The sequence below is a fragment of the Hemitrygon akajei genome, chromosome 9, assembly GCF_048418815.1.
Source record: "Hemitrygon akajei chromosome 9, sHemAka1.3, whole genome shotgun sequence".
Lineage (NCBI taxonomy): Eukaryota > Metazoa > Chordata > Chondrichthyes > Myliobatiformes > Dasyatidae > Hemitrygon > Hemitrygon akajei.
Genome location: NC_133132.1, coordinates 160,004,051 through 160,020,605, shown reverse-complemented (window position 1 = coordinate 160,020,605; position 16,555 = coordinate 160,004,051). Strand labels below are relative to the sequence as shown.

The 16,555-nt window shown below is 42.7% G+C and overlaps 1 protein-coding gene across 1 annotated transcript in view; it reads right to left on the bottom strand.

Annotated features, from left to right (window-relative positions):
* The window catches only part of mcm9 (minichromosome maintenance 9 homologous recombination repair factor), a 46,348-nt gene extending 37,980 nt beyond the window's left edge, over window positions 1-8,368 (bottom strand). Inside the window, exons 1-2 of the mRNA XM_073057395.1 lie at window positions 8,059-8,368; window positions 4,396-4,712 (exon numbers count right to left, since the gene is read on the bottom strand). Of these exons, the coding sequence (XP_072913496.1) occupies window positions 4,396-4,712; window positions 8,059-8,368 (627 nt within the window). The remainder of the gene's footprint in view (window positions 1-4,395; window positions 4,713-8,058) is intronic.
* Window positions 8,369-16,555: the final 8,187 nt, after the last annotated feature.

Here is a 16,555-nt window from a genome sequence, read left to right as displayed (position 1 = left end):
CTCAACATAGCCCCAGGAATTGAGTGCAGGAATTTTGTTGATTGTTGTGAATACTGAAAAATGGCAGTTTTGACAATGAACTTCTGTCCATTGAAACACGTAGATGGAATTTCACGTGCACATGTGCCAATGGTATCCAAAGTCGCACAACAAAGACAAATAACTAGGTAGTGGTCATGGGTTCACAGACTGTTCAGTAATCCAACTGTGCAGGGAAGAAGCTGTTCTTCAAATATTGAATGTGGGTCTTCAGGCTCTTGTACCTCCCCCTAGATGAGGAAACACTTCATGCTTGCAGGTTACATTCCTAACATTAACTATGCTCCAAAACTCAACGCACAGGCAGCAGATGGGTAGATACTGTGCCTTGAAAAAAAAAACATTCAGCCCCCACAACTATTTTCACATTTTACTCTCTCATTTTCGAAATTCAAAACGTATTGAAGCAGGATTTTTTGAGCTAATCTACAACACATTGTGCATCATGTCAAATCAAAAGAAATATTCCTAAAGCCTGCCAACAATTTACTAAAATTAAAATCCAAAATTGTGAGGCTGAAAAGGTATTCATATCCTTTGTAACTACTATGCTAACTTTCCTCAGGTGCAATACCTTAGCAACACACACCAATTTATCGAGGTCGAGAACTGGAGGATCACCTGTGTTCATAAGAATGAATACCCCCTCTCTCTGCAAGGTCCAACAGTATGGTAGATTTTCAACAGACCAAAACAAAATGAAGGCAAACAAGCATTCAGGACAAGTCGGAGAAATGATTATAAGGAAGCACAAATCTGGGGGAGGGTAAAAGACAATGTCAAAGGCAATGAGCATACCTTGAAATCCATCATGAAAAAATGTTTAAAAAAAAAAGAAACCACAGCCACACTGCCTAAATCAGGCTGCCCTCCAAGCCCAGCCACCGGAGAAGAATGGCACTTGACATCTAAAACTTTGACAAACTTCTATAGACATGCAGTGGAGAGAATATTGACTGGTTGCATCACAGCTTGGTATAGAAACAACAATGCCCTTGAACAGAAAATCCTAGAAAAAGTAGTGGATACAGCCCAGTCCACCCCAACTACTGAGCACATTTACATGAAAAGCTATCGTAGGAAAGCAGCATCCAGCATCGGGGACCCCCACCACCCAGAATATGCTCTCCTCTCCCTGCTGATATCAGGAAGGTGGTGCAGGAATCTCAGACCTCACACCACCAAGTTCAGGAACAGTTATTATCCATCAAGCATTAGGTTCTTGAACCAAAGGGGATATCGTCACTCAACTTCATCTGTCCCATCATTGAAATGTTTCCACAACCTACGGGCTTACTTTCAAGGCCTCTTCATTTCATGCTCTCAATATTTATTGCTTATTTATTTATTTATTGTTATTATTTCTTTCTTTTTGTATTTTCACAGTTTGTTGAATGCCTAAGTTGATGCTGTCTTTCATTGATACTGTTATGGTTATTATCATTATTCTATGGATTTATTGAATATGTCCACAAGACAATGAATCTTGGGGTTGCAGAAGCTGACCTACATGCACTTTGGTAATAAATTTACTTTGAACTTTGTAAGAGAGGCTACTGTGATGCCAACAGTCGCTCTGAGTCAGCTGAAGAAGTCAGTGGCTGCAACTGAAGAAGTTCATGGTTCCACAATCTCTAAAGCCTCACACAACAAGGGCATTTATGGAAGAGTAGACTGGCAAGGAAGAAGCCCTGGCTGAAAGATAAAACAAATCCTTGCCTGTAAAGACTTTGCAAAGCATCTCTTAGAAGATAATGTAAAGATGTTGAAGAAGGTCTTGTGGTCAGATGAGACACGAGGTGAACTTTCTGGCCTCAACATTAAGTGGTATATGATATATCTAATACTCCGCATCAGCCAGGTAGCACCAGCCATACTGGTGGAGGTAGCTTCATGCTCTGGGGATGCTGTTCAGCAGCAGAGAATGGCAATCTGGTCAGGACTGACGGGAAGATGAATGCTGCTAGATACAGAGAGATCCTGCATAAAAACCTGCTAACCTCTGCCGACTGGGGAGGAAGTTCATCCTTCAGCAGGACAAACACTCAAAGCACAATGCCAGAGCAGTCATGGAGTGGCTCAAATGAAGAAAATCGATGTCCTTGAGTGGCCCAGTCAGAGTCCTGACCTTAATCCCATCAAACAACCCTGGCAAGATCTCAGGGCTGTGTTCCACCACCACTTCCCAACCTTAAGCATGGAAGAACCGGCAAATCTTACTTCATCATGTTGTGCAAAGCTAATAGAGACTTCACCAATAAGACTACTGGCTGTGATAGCTGTGAGAGGTGTTTCAACTAAGTACTTAGCAAAGGGGGACGAATACTTTTGAACTGCTGACCATTGCGGTTTTGAATTTTTAGGTTTTCCTGCTTTACAATTTCCCTTATTTTTGGGGCTCAAATTTTGAAGTAAAGTTTATTATCAGAGTACATATGTGTCACCATGTACAACCCTGAGATTCTTTTTCTGAGGGCATGCTTAGCAAATCTATAGATCAGTAACTGTAAACATCAGGAACTGTAAACTAAACAAACTGTGCAAAGTGCAGATATAAATATACAACGAGCATGAAATAGCAATATAACAGAGTCCTTAAATGAGTGCAGCTATCTCCTTTTGTTCAGGACCCTGATAGTTGAGGGGTAATAACTATTTTTGAATCTGGTGGCTCTACTGTGAACAAAGGAGCGTGTGATTCACAAATAAAAAAATCTCAGTTAAATTGATTAAAAATCTCTGGTTGTAATACTCATTTATGTGAGCAAAGGATTGGGGATTAAAAACTTTTACAAGACACTGTACAAGGGAACCTTGAGATTGTCTCCTGTATGGTTAAAATAAATATAACATAGAAAATATAACATTAGCAAAAAAAAATCAGCCAGATTCTGTTTCAGAAGTGTCTTACTGCCAGGAAGCTCCCAATATCACATTCCCAAAGGACTGTAATGTTGAGTTGTGGCAGGAAACAGTTGAACTGAAAATCTGCCAGCCCATCGAAGATGTTTTATGTGGGATAACTTAAATAGGTTTGTATACAGAGAGAAACGAACTCTCTCTGAGTCAGTGTATAATTATTTTATAAACCTGAGGCTTGTGTCAAGTGGTAATGCCAGGTTTTCAAGCAAACTACTCATCTGAGCGTCAGATTTTGTCTTCTCTCAGGCTAAGACACTAGTCTTCCTCCTATCATTAAGCAAGCTTGAATGTCTATTTCTAGACATGAACCATATCAACTCAAAACTTGTCTAGCTTTTACAATTCAGGTTCACATCATTCTCGCTCCGAATCAGAACCAGGTTTATTACCACTGAGATATGCCGTGAAATTTGTTGTTTTAAGGCACCAGTACAGTTCAAGACTTAAAAGTTACTACAAGTTACAAAATCAAATTCAAAGGTTCATAGACCATTTACAAATCCGATGGTGGAGGGGAATAAGCTGTTCTTAAAATATTAAGTGTGGGTCGTCTGGTTCCTGTACCTCCTCCCTGATAACAAAAGATCGCTAATCCTGGATGGTGAGGGTCCGTAACGATGAACGCTACCTTCCTAAGGCACTGCCTCTTGAAGATTTTCTTGATGGCCGGGAGGGTTGTGCTTCTACTTAATTACATCATTGTTTTTTTCCCTAATCTACCCCTGATGTCTTCTTGACAGATCTGTAATTGTTCACTGCCACCATGTGGTCATGTAGCTGGAAAAGGATGTACTCTGGTCTATTGTTCCCTATATAAGATGTGCATTAAAGTTGAGCTGGGAATAAATGCGTCACTTACCAAAACCTGGGGAACTAGCATTTAAATTTCATGAAAACTCAATCAAGAAAATGCTAGTGTAAAAAGTTGGTAGTGCAGTGGTTAGCACAGCACAGGCAACCCAGGTTCAATTCACGCCGTTCCTATAAGGAGTTTGTACATTGTTCCGTGATCGCATGGGTTTCCTCTGGGTGCTCCGGTTTCCTCCCACAGTCCAAAGACGTACTGGTTAGTAGGTTAACCAGTCATTGTAAATTGCCCCATGATCAGGCTAAGTTTAAAACAAGGGTTGCTGGCCGGCATGGCTTGAAGGGCCAGAATGGCTGTTCCACACTGTTTTTCAATAAATACATTATATCTCAGCCTAAGCTGCATGTAACCAGTTCCAGTTTCAGAACTTAAAGGATATTTAACCTGACAAAGTGTTCCGATGCAAGATCATCATTCTGAAATAGCTGGCCTGCTCTCCTCTCCACAGATGCTATCTGGCCTGCAGTGTCTATCCCAATCCTTTTGCTTTGTTAAATGCTTGTTCCATAAAAGTGAAAAGGACTTCTAATGCTACCATAAATTCTAAAGTAGAGTGTTTATATTACCTGTTCCTGAATTTTGATTTCTTGGTAGTCCTTACACCTTGAAGGAGAAGACGAGGAGCCAGAAAGACATGCAAATTTCATTGAGTTGCAACCTTCTGGATTAGGGCAGGATTTTGGGCGGCAGAATGTATAATACTGTTCAAAGTCTGCAGTTGCAGTGAAGATGTGTCTGCACTTGTTACACATGTACTCGTGCTCAAATTCCAACACTTTCACCATTCCAGTGCGGATGACTGTGCCAACAATCGAAAGAAAATGGCCCACGTCCCTGGTCTTTGGGATACGATCCCTTGTCAATTCAGGACAAAGTGGCAGTCCTATTAGAAATAGCAACATGCATATACAAGTTAGTTAACACATACCCAAATATAAAAACATAGTTTTCTGACTGTAGGATAAATATCAACAGGTGCAATACAACAAACCATGTGGTGTTTTATTCTTGAACACTGAAAGAATTTTTATGCCCACTAAAGAAAATAGCCCAAAGGGATTAATGAAGTTTTCTACAAAGGTCTTTATAATTGCCTGTGCCAGTATGGCAGACAACAGTTTTATTTTTAATTAATTATTTATTAGCTTGCTTGTTTAGACCTAACCTAGTCATGGGACAATTTATAATTGCCAATTAACCCATCTGGTACATCTTTGGACTGCGGGAGGATATGGGATCACCCAGAAAAAACCCCACACATTCCACGGGAAGGACATACAGAGACGCCTTACAGAAAGGTGCCAGAATTGAATTCCAAACTTCTGGGTCAGAACTTACACAGGTGGAACAAAATACCTGTTTCACAGCAGGAAAGAATGACAATGGACTTCTAAGCATTAAGCTCTATTCAGACACACTCTTTCTAATTGGGGCCAATTTTTGATAGCACAACAGAATATACTTTAAAAAACTTATAAACACAAGAGATTCTGCAGATGATGAAAATCCCGGGCAGTGAATGCTGCAGTAATTCAGCGGGTCAGGCAGCATCTAAGGAGAGGAATAATCAGTTGACGTGTTGGGGTGAGACTATTCATCAGAATTGGAAAGAAGGAGGAAGAAGCCAGATAAGATGGGGAGGGGAAAGTGATAGGCGAAACCAAGTGAGGGGGAAGAAGGATGACTGGGGGAAGGGGGATGAAACGAGAAGCTGGGAGACGATAGGTGGAAGAGGTAAAAGGCTGAAGGAGGAGGAATCTGATAGGAGAGGTGAGTGGACCATGGGAGAAAGGGAAGGAGGAGCATCAGAGGAAGGTGATAGACAGGTGAGGAGATGAGAAGGGATAAGAGGGGAGTCAGTACGTGGAATGGAAAAAGAGAGAGCAGGAGGGGACAGAAATTACTGGAAGTTAGAGAACTCAATGTTAACGCCATTAGGTTGGAAGCTAGAACACAAGCTATTGCTCCTCCAAGCTGAGATTAGAAAATTTAAAATGCATGAAGATGACCCTTGTGTTTCCCAAGCATCTTCCCTGTGGCCTGTCCTACAGTAACACTGACAATACAAGTGAAGAAGAGTTGGACTGATTTCTGGATTCCTTCAATCATGAAACATGAGAAATAGAAAATGAGATTCTGTATTTGTGATTAGCCATCAGTTTCGTACAGAGTAATCATTGTTTAAAGTCCCTGACAGCAGTTGCCACACACCTTTGCTGAAGTTAGCTATGCCACCTTACGTGTATCAGAACCTGGATACGAGAATGACCAAAGCTGCTTTGTGTAGATGAGTTTTTATGAGGTGCCCCAATTTCCTCCCGAGATGTGCTGATGGCTACTCAAAGGAGTAATTTATTCTCTCGTTATGTGCTGTGTCATATGATGTAGCTGATCATGACCATGATTGTTCTTGGCAATTTTTTTCTACAGAAGTGTTTGCCATTGCCTTCTTCTGGGCAGTGTCTTTACAAGACGGGTGACCCCAGCCATTATCAATACTCTTCAGAGATTGTGTGCCTGGCATCAGTGGTCACATAAACAGGAATTGTGATATGCACCAGCTACTCATACGACCATCCACCACCTGCTCTCACGCCTTAATGACAAGTGACCCTGATCGGGGATGGGAGGGGCTAAGCAGATGCTACACCTTGCCGATGACCTGCAGGTTAGCAAAGGGAAGGAGCGACTTACACCTCTTTTGCTAGAGATGCATCCCCACCCCACCACCACCCAAAGGAGTAATTAACCACTGTAATTTACTCACTGGAGTAGGCAAAAGAATTGCACTGAGATTTGATGAGCACAAACAGGAGAATTGACTTAAGGAATACAGGGAAATAACAATTAAGAGTTAACAGGACTATATAACAATATAACAATTACAGCACGTGAACAGGCCATCTCGGCCCTTCTAGTCCGTGCTGAACGCTTACTCTCACCAAGTCCCACTGACACGCACTCAGCCCATAACCCTCCATTCCTTTCCTGTCCATATACCTATCCAATTTTATTTTAAATGATAATATCAAACTTGCCTCTACCACTTCTACTGGAAGCTCGTTCCACACAGCTACCAGTCTCTGAGTAAAGAAGTTCCCCCTCGTGTTACCCCTAAACTTTGGCCCCCTAACTCTCATCCTCGTGCTTGAATCTCCCCTACTCTCAATGGAAAAAGCCTATCCACGTCAACTCTATCTATCCCCCTCATAATTTTAAATACCTCTATAAAGTCCCCCCTCAACCTTCTACGCTCCAAAGAATAAAGACATAATTTATTCAACCTTTCTCTGTAACATAGGAGCTAAAACCCAGGTAACATTCTAGTAAATGTCCTCTGTACTCTCTCTATTTTGTTGATATCTTTCCTATAATTCGGTGACCAGAACTGTACACAATACTCCAAATTCGGCCTTACCAATGCCTTGTACAATTTTAACATTACATCCCAACTCCTATACTCAATGCTCTGATTTATAAAGGCCAACATACCAAAAGCTTTCTTCACCACCCTATCCACATGAGATTCCACCTTCAGGGAACTATGCACCATTATTCCTAGATCACTCTCTTCTACTGCATTCTTCAATGCCCTACCATTTACCATGTATGTCCTATTTGGATTATTCCTACCAAAATGTAGCACCTCACGCTTATCAGCATTAAACTCCATCTGCCATCATTCAGCCCACTCTTCTAACTGGCCTAAGTCTCTCTGCAAGCTTTGAAAACCTACTTCATTATCCACAACGCCACCTATCTTAGTATGATCTGCATACTTACTAATCCAATTTACCACCCCATCATCCAGATCATTAATGTATATGACAAACAACATTGGACCCAGTACAGATCCCTGAGGCACACCACTAGTCACCGGCCTCCAACCTGACAAACAGTTATCCACCAATACTCTCTGGCATCTTCCATCCAGCCACTGTTGAATCCATTTTACTACTTCTAATGAGATCTGTAGAGTGCTAGTATGGATTCAGTGGACTGAATGGCATTTTTGTGTCAAAACTGTTGAGTTCGATATTGAGGGATAGTGCAGAGCACACCAGCGTGGCATCATGCAGGCTGTTCAACTGAACTTTACTAATAACTCTGCTTGTACAGTACGTGAACTCCTCCGATGTGGGAGTGGCTGAGTGACGTAGGAATAACACCATTAACTGCCACAACAATAAGTAAGCACAATTCCACAATTCAACATTTCACCTACTAACCTGAAATTCTCACGTGAAGATTTTGTTTCATGACCAATCCGTGTGGCTCCGCATGTGACTGCAAAACGGTCATGGCAGCTCTGTGTAGCGCATTGTCAAATACTGGAAATAACTCATTCGGAAACGCACTTAAATATTCCCCAATCTCCATGCTGATTTCGAACAGCGAAAGTGCATTCACGGTAATCGGATAATGAGCACCTTGATCTGGCTTTTCCAGAACATGGATGATATCAATTTTGTGGAATTCCACAACATATGATTCAAATACTTGTCCAATTAAGGCAACTTGTTCTGAATTCAGATGCATACTTTCTGTTTGGAAAACAAAAACAAATATTAAATTTTGTTTACCCAGTTATAAGCAGCAATTGTTACTCAACAGATCGAATCAATGCCAACGGCAACAATGTAGAACCTATTAAAAGAAACTCCAATATAGGTACTAATTTTGACAATTGTCTTAAGTTAATCAACATTAACAGTTAGAACTCCTTACCATTGAAATTCAGAACGCTGGTGATCCTTCACCATGAGAACTTTAATACTTCAGAAGGGCATCTCATTACTAACTTTCCTAATGGAAATTAGGAATAGAAAATAAATTCTAGTCTGTCCAATGATGGTTTCACCTTGAAAATAAAATTAAAAGTATACTTTTCAGTCCAGGTATCCATATTCATGTTAAATTGAAGAAAACTTGGTATGAACTTTACAAATATGCTTGAAAATTATATTTCCCTCATACTTAATACGACCATCTCACACACTCACTGCTACCATTGGGCAGGAGGTACAGAAGCCTTAGGTCCCACACCACCTGGTTCAGGAAGTTATTACCCTTGTGGTGAACTACATATACCTGTCTGGACACGCCCCCCCGCTGACTGCTCCCGTAGCTCCTCCCACAGACCCCTGTATAAAGGCGGTTGGAGGCACTGCTCCCCCCTCAGTCTCCAGGATGTTGTGAGGTGGTTTCTTGCAGCTAATAAAAGCCTATCGTTTGCCTCCCGTCTCCGAGAGTTATTGATGGTGCAACAACTCTATAACCATCAGTCTCCTGAACAGCATAGATATATTCATTCACTGCTACTCTGAGCTGATTCTACGACCTACTGACTCACCTTCAAGTCACTTTACAATTCATGTACTCAGTATTAATTTTTTTATTTGCACAGCTGGTCTTCTTTTACACATAGCTGAATGGCCTAATTTGCAGGATTCTGTGCAGTTTTGGTCACCTACCTACAGGAAAGATAATAAGGTTGAAAGAGTACAGAGAAAATTTACAAGAATGTTGCCAGGTCTGGAAGACCCGAGTTGTAAGGAAAGATAAAATAAGCTAGAACTTTATTCCTTGGAAGTTACAAGATTGAAGGGAGATTGAAAGAGGTATTCAAAACGATGAGGGGTATAGAAAGGGTTAATGAAAGCAGGCTTTTTCCGCTGAGGTTGAGTGGGACTACAACCAGAGGTCATGGGTTAAGGGTTAAAGGGGAAGATGAGGCAAAACTTCACTCAGAGGGTCATGAGAGTGTGGAACAATCTTTTTGATGCCATGGCCAATGCAATTAAGCAAGGGGTCCATGGACTCCAGGTTGAGAACCCCTGGTCTAGACTAACCTTCAACAAAACTGATCAAAGGTCTATCAGATTGAACCACTAAGTACGTTTCTCTCTCCACAGATCTGCCCAAACTGTTCAGTTATCTCCAAAAACGTTAGGCACTGCTTTTTGCTGAGCAGATAGCAGAAACACCTTTCACATGCTGATCCATTAAAGGATATTTGTTAATGCAATTTATCTAGGACTGGAAAATAAGCTGTCAGAGATGTCAGAATTGCTGGAAAAGGGAAGACAGGCACGTAGGTCTCACTGAAAAGAGCCAGGCTAGTCGGATACTGTGACTCTGTATAATCCTAAGGCCCATACAAACAGTAGCAGCTCCAAGTTCACACATCACAGCACAAACTGAAGGCTTTCCCAGCTGGTCAGCAGAGCTTTGTGTCTTTAAGTTAAGTGCATTACCCTCACAAGAAGTGGTACAAACACAGTATTGTAACCCAGTGTCTCCATTTCCCCATTAAATCACAGTTGACAGAAGTTCAACTGGACTAAAATCTTTCATAAGTACCATTATGACCATCATCTTACCAAGTTGCCATCCTGGATAGCACGCCCACTGGAAACCAAATTAAAATTTCCCCAAGTGATTTCATTTGAACCTCTGCAGCAAGGAGACCGATCAGACTTATCTCAGTTGTTCTGGGTTCCACTCCATCAGAGAGGTTTTCCATAGGTCGGAGTTGACCACGACTGTTGTGCCTCAGCTATCTACGTCATACACAAGCCAGTGCAATACAATATGGAGCGCAACCTGTTGCCCACCCACGTAACAGACTCCCCCTTCTCCATGCAGCTGATGAATCCAAAGGAACAGCAGTGACTGATACAGTTTGGCGCCAGCAGCATCACAGGAGTTGCCTGTCAATGTTGAACTCAATATTGGACTGTCTTAGCTCTGAATTTTTCCTTGGGATATACTCCTGAAGCCTTCCCCATGAGTGAGTACAGCTGCCCGGCAGCAGAGGTTTGAGATCAAAGTTTTCCTTCTCCGAGATGAGCTGTCACCCACAGGTGATGGGCCCCATCAGCCCAAACCACTCCATCACCCCACCCCAGGAATGGCTCGTGTCAACACGTGCCATTCCTTTCAAAGAAAGATGTCGATCTCTGGAAATCCCAGCAGCAAGCACAGTACTGTGCCAAATCTATTTTCAGTCAGTTTTTTTGTGAACTTTCTAAACTTATTGGAGTAATATTATTAAAGTCTATTAAATCGCCTTCCAAGATGGCGCGTATACGTCAGTCGTGTTGTTACTCTGAATTGGGATTGTGATATTCTGCTCATTTCTCTAAATTCACACGTCTCTACAATGCAACGGAGTCATAATGCAAAGACTTTTACCCCCTCACATTGTTGGTTGGATGTAAGATTTAAGTAAGTTCTAATCTTTATCAATTCCCCAATTCAAAAAGTCATACATCCCAGATTTGAACTACACTAAGTTCAGGAGGTTTTTTTTTAATATATTCATTTACCGAATGTGGGCATCACCAGCTAAGCCAGCATTTATTGCCCATCCCTAGTTGCCCTTGAGAAGGTGGTGATGAGCTGCCTTTTTGAACCGCTACAGTCCCTGAGGTGTAGGTACACCCACATGCTGTTAGGGAAGTCTAAGTTGAAAGGCCATGTCCAACAGGTGCTGCTGAAGGATGATAAACCAAAAAGTTTGAACTTAAAATCGATTCATAAATTAAATGTTACATATTAATGTATACTTTGATGCTTACAGGTTGCTGTCAAACCTCCCTGAGTATGACATACTGAACGTAACGTGAGAGGGCATTCTGGGCAGATTGCTTTACAAGCAAAATAAAGTTGCACGTTTACCCTCACTTCTTTGTCTCACATCTCTGTGTGTCATTCATGACCACCCAACTTCCCAATACCAGAAACATAACTGGTGATGAGGTGACAAATCTTCATACGACTTTCACTGATGCCCAGTCAGATTTGTGCCCCTCTTGATCTTCATGGGCAGAGATTAGGGAGAGTTGGTCAGGCCGCTTTACAGCATTCTCCTTGCTCGGTGACGAAATATTTGCAAATAAGTTGCCAAGATCGGAAAACAACTCAACCCAACCATCAAACACCCAAGCTACATATCTTCCGAATTATTTCCAATGGATAAGACTAGTTAACTTTCTGGAACATGACTGTGCTTGGGAATCGCAACGATGCTTGGAAGAATGATGACACGACAAAGCAATAGCGTTCACATACTGAAAAATTTGAAGATTTTGCACTGGCAAACCAAATTCCAGATGACATTCGCGTTTCAAATTTTCTGACGGTGATGAATGGAAAAATGTTTCCCTCTAGTCACTAGTGCAAACTGCTAAGCCTGGCAATAAGTCTTCAAGGACCACTATTCAACTAAACTTTTGATTATTACTGGTAAGTTTACATTTCATAAAAGGAATCAAGGGGAATGTGAGTCTATTTTGGAGTTTGTGGCGGTACTGAAGCAATTGCTTGAACACAGATTCTCACACGTCATGCCATTGAATGAAGAGCATCCAATCACATTCGCATTGAAGACATAAAGCAAGGCAGAAAGCCACTATGCCCAGATTGAGCAGGAAGCATTCACAATTGTCTTTGGAGTTAAGAAATTCCACCAATTCCTTTTTAGTTGATGATTTACATTACTGACGGATCATTATCTCTTTATGTCAATTTTTGATCCGCATGCTAACATTCCTTCCCTGGCTGCCAGTCGAATGCAACTCTGGGCTCTGTTACTATCTACACATCAGTACCATATAAAGTTCAGGAGATCCGAGCACCACGCTGAGGGACTGCCCAGACCTCCCACAGCTGTTGAAGCTTCAGGACCATCCTGAACAAGATATTTTACTGCAAGGAATTGCTGATAGCTCCGATAACCATGGCACAAGTCCGGACGCACTAACATTCTGACCCTGTCTGTCTGGTGGTCATGGTAACTCATGAATGGAAAGTAGAGCCTACCATAGAAATGAAACCTTCCAAAGGATCTGGTGAACTGAGGCCCAAGGTCAGATTATCATAAAACCCTCAAGTCCTTATCCAAACACTTAGTCACAACTCCAATTTAGCAGCCTTGATGATTTTGATCAGTTGTGAAAACACTTGCTGGAGGTGCTGGTGGGTCAAGAAGGTGGTGTCCACTCATAAGGACCTTCACTATCCAGGAGATGCCCTCTTCTCAGTACAACCACTGGGGAGGAGGTAGGAGCCTGAAGCCCCACACTCATCATTTTAGGAAAAGTTTCTTGCCTCCACCATGCTCCTCCTCCCCCTCTCCCCACCCAGCCTCCAGCCTTCTTATTCTGGCTTCTGCCCCACACTCTCGTACATTCCAGCGCTGAAGAAGGGGCTCGGCTACAATATGAACCATTTATACTCCCCCCATGGATGCTGCCTGACCTGCTGAGTTCCTCCAGCATTTTCTGTGTGCTGCATCAGTTCTGAACTGTCTATGAACTCATTATTCCTCTTTCTCACTATTTATTTTCGTAACTTACCCTTTCTTGCTCTATGTCAGTGAAAATAAGCCTGATTCTGATTCTAAGGAAGATCAAGCAATAAATACACCATCATTGTACAGATATAGCTCCAAGAACAAACCTATGCAAATTTTCCATCAAACTCACCATTTCAAGTTCTGAAACCAAACTCCCTTTTAAATATTCAACTGGGAAGCAACATTAAAGAAAAGTCTATGCCATATTTCCTCTAACTGGATTTATTTTACCAAATTCCAAGCTCTTCCACGAAGATTCACAGAGCAGTACTAAGTGTAAATTCTGTTCCCTCTATACAGTACTGTGCAAAAGTCTTAGCTAGGGTGTCTTTGGCGCTGTACTATAGTAATTTTATGTATTGCACTGTATTGACGCCGCAAAAAAAAACAACTAATTTCACAAGCGATGATAAACCTGATTCTGATATGGGTCTCTATTGTGGACTGAGAGTGGGAAGAGGGCAGGGAGGGGTGAATCATGGTTGGGAAAAGGGGGAGAGGGAAGCACCAGAGAGACATTCTGTAACGATCAATAAAACGGTCGTTTGGAATCAAATTATTTTGCCTGGTGTCTCAGGGCTGGGTGCGTCTGCACCCGTACCTGTCACTCCCTCTCTACCACCCCTCCCAGCGCTCTCCCCTCGCCATTCCCAACGTCCTTTGCTCTCACCGAATTTACAGACTGGCTTTCCACTCCACGCTGACAAATACAGGGCTGTGCATAGGTATTAGGCACGATATATGTCGAACACCTTCGCACTGTATTCACCCTTCATTACTTCTCAACCAGTATTAGCCGTTTGCTCCAAGGACTCGTGTGAGGCCACACTGGAGCCCCTGCAAATGAGCAATGCCGACATTACCACACGCTGGCGTTCCACAAAATAACGCGCAGCCCCGACAGGGCAAACGGCGCTCGTGCGGGATCCCAGTGTTTCCCAATGACGTAACCGTAGGAAGAGCGCGTAGACGAACAACTCAATGACACAACGCGGGGATCCCCGTGACGTCACAATAGCACCAAGTGTAGCGGGCAGTGTCGAGGCGGAATCCCCAGACGCTTTTCACTCCTGTTCCACCTACACTTCCCAGCTTCTCCCATTATTCCTTTCCCCCCATCACCTCCCTATCTCTCTCCTCTCACCTGCATTGTTCAACCCAATGTAAATTTATTATCGAAGTTCGTATTTTCACCTTGAGATACATGCCTACAACTAAGTGACTCAGGTAGTATATGGTGACATACACGCAATTTGATAATAAATTAATTTTGATCGTTGTTTCCTCTACCCGTCATATCCCAGCTTCTCACATAATTTCCTCACCCCCTCCCCCCGGTTCCCGCTATCTGCCGTCCCTCCCTTGGATTGTTCAGTAGCTCATCCCTTTCCTTCTTATTCCAATCTACTCTACACCCTACACCCCCTTCCCTCTTCCCCCTGGATTCTCCCATCACCCGCCAGCTCGTGTTCCTCCCCCTTCCCCCACCCAGCTTCTCCGATCTTTGTTTCCAGTCCCGATGGAGTGTAAAGCCCTAGTACGACGATCGTTCATTTCGCTACATAAATGCTGTCTGATGGTCAAACCTTTTTTTGTGTGTGCGTGTTGCTCCAAATTTCCGGCATCCCGAGTATTTCTTGTGTTTGAATAATTGATTCTGTTCACAATTCCCGCCAGCCGCGCCATCTCTGACAGAAGCAGGGGCCGCAGGAAAACACTATTTCGATTGTTTTCACCTCTCCTTCAATACCTGAGCTATTTCAGTGAAATTATAATAATTGATTTTATTACTATTACATTCTGAATTGGCGGATATTGTGTATTAATAATACGTTAAGGAGTGAAGTTTATATTTTCTCCTCCCCCCCCTCACCGTGACAATGGTCGTTCCCGGCATTGCTACTTCAGCGCAGACTCAGTTTTTTAAAAAATGAAATCGAAAGAGAAACTGGGTAGAAAACAGGAGAAAAATTAACAGATGCTGGAAATCCAAAGCAACACACACAAACTGCCGGAGGAACTCAGCAGGCCAGGCAGCATCCATGGAAGAGTATACCTGCTGAAGGGTCTCTGCCCGAAACGTCGACTATAGTCTTGTCCATAGATGCTGCCTGGCCTGCTGAGTTTCTCCAGCATTTTGTGTGTCCTGAGTTCCTCCAACTTTTTGTGCAGAGAAACGGGTTAGTGAATTTAGGGCAGGAATCTTAATTCTGTAATTAATAAGGTCCAGGCTGCTGTGCAGAAAGCAGGTGGAGAAATGGGGTGAGCAGAGGGGATTTAAGTTTTCAGCAGCAAAAATTCAGGTTATTAGTATCAGTAGGCTCTTCTTTTGACTTTGGTGTTGGACTGCACGGACAGACATTGGAACAGGGGTCAGTGATCAGGATTCTCCGTGTATGGATGGATGTGAAATTTACACTGAAGCTTCATGCCAGTAAAATACTTGGAAGATGTAATGTCCTTTCTGTGCTTGGGTGTTTGGTGGGATATGGGTGGGGTGGGGAGCTAATAGGGTATCTATGACTACATTGTAATATACATTGATTAGAGCAGTCTTAGATTATGGTGTGTTGTATGCGAGTCTGCTGCTCCCTCACTTTTAAAATAGCTCGATGTTATTTTCAAGCCCAGGCTTTACGCCTGTGTTGTGATGCTTTTAGGCCCTTTTCTGACTATAGCCTGCAGGTGGGAATAGGTCAGACACCATTGTATTTGTGAAGATTGCAGATGGTTGTGAATTTTTGGGTACAGTACACCTCAGTGGCCGTGAGGGTGATCATCCATCTCAGAATATCCGGATTGTTAGAAACATCAAGATCACAAGATCTGCAGTGTTGGGTGGGAAGAAAATGATCATGTTTAATATAACTTATGATTCAAGTGTGGCCTTATCCATTATTCCTCCCTGGCTATGTCCTTTACCTGGGGTAGATTTGACCCTTTGGGAGAGACTGTCAGGATTTGCCACAAGTGTCTCTGAAGAGGTAGTTATGGAATGGTTCCAGTGTTTACAGATGGCTCTAGAGACCTAGAGCCAGTGCAGTGCAGTGGTCTATGTCCCAGAATTTCAGGTGTCAATTTAAAAAATGTTGTTTCAAAAGGTTATTCCATTTAAAGAGCTTTGACCAGTGGCCAGTCAGGACATCAGAAGTTTTGAGAGGAGGGGTCTTCAATCACGTCCACTGCCAGAGTACAAAGGACGGCAGCAGGTCACTACAGCAAAGATGAGCTTTGACCAGAGGCCAGTCAGTAGTTGGGAGTGATTAGCAAAAGAGCAAGTTAAAGGAAGGCAGGGGCAAGGGCAGCGGCCATCGTCCCAGCGACTGTCGGCTGAGTGGTGATCTTGAGGCTTCATTGAAGAGAGG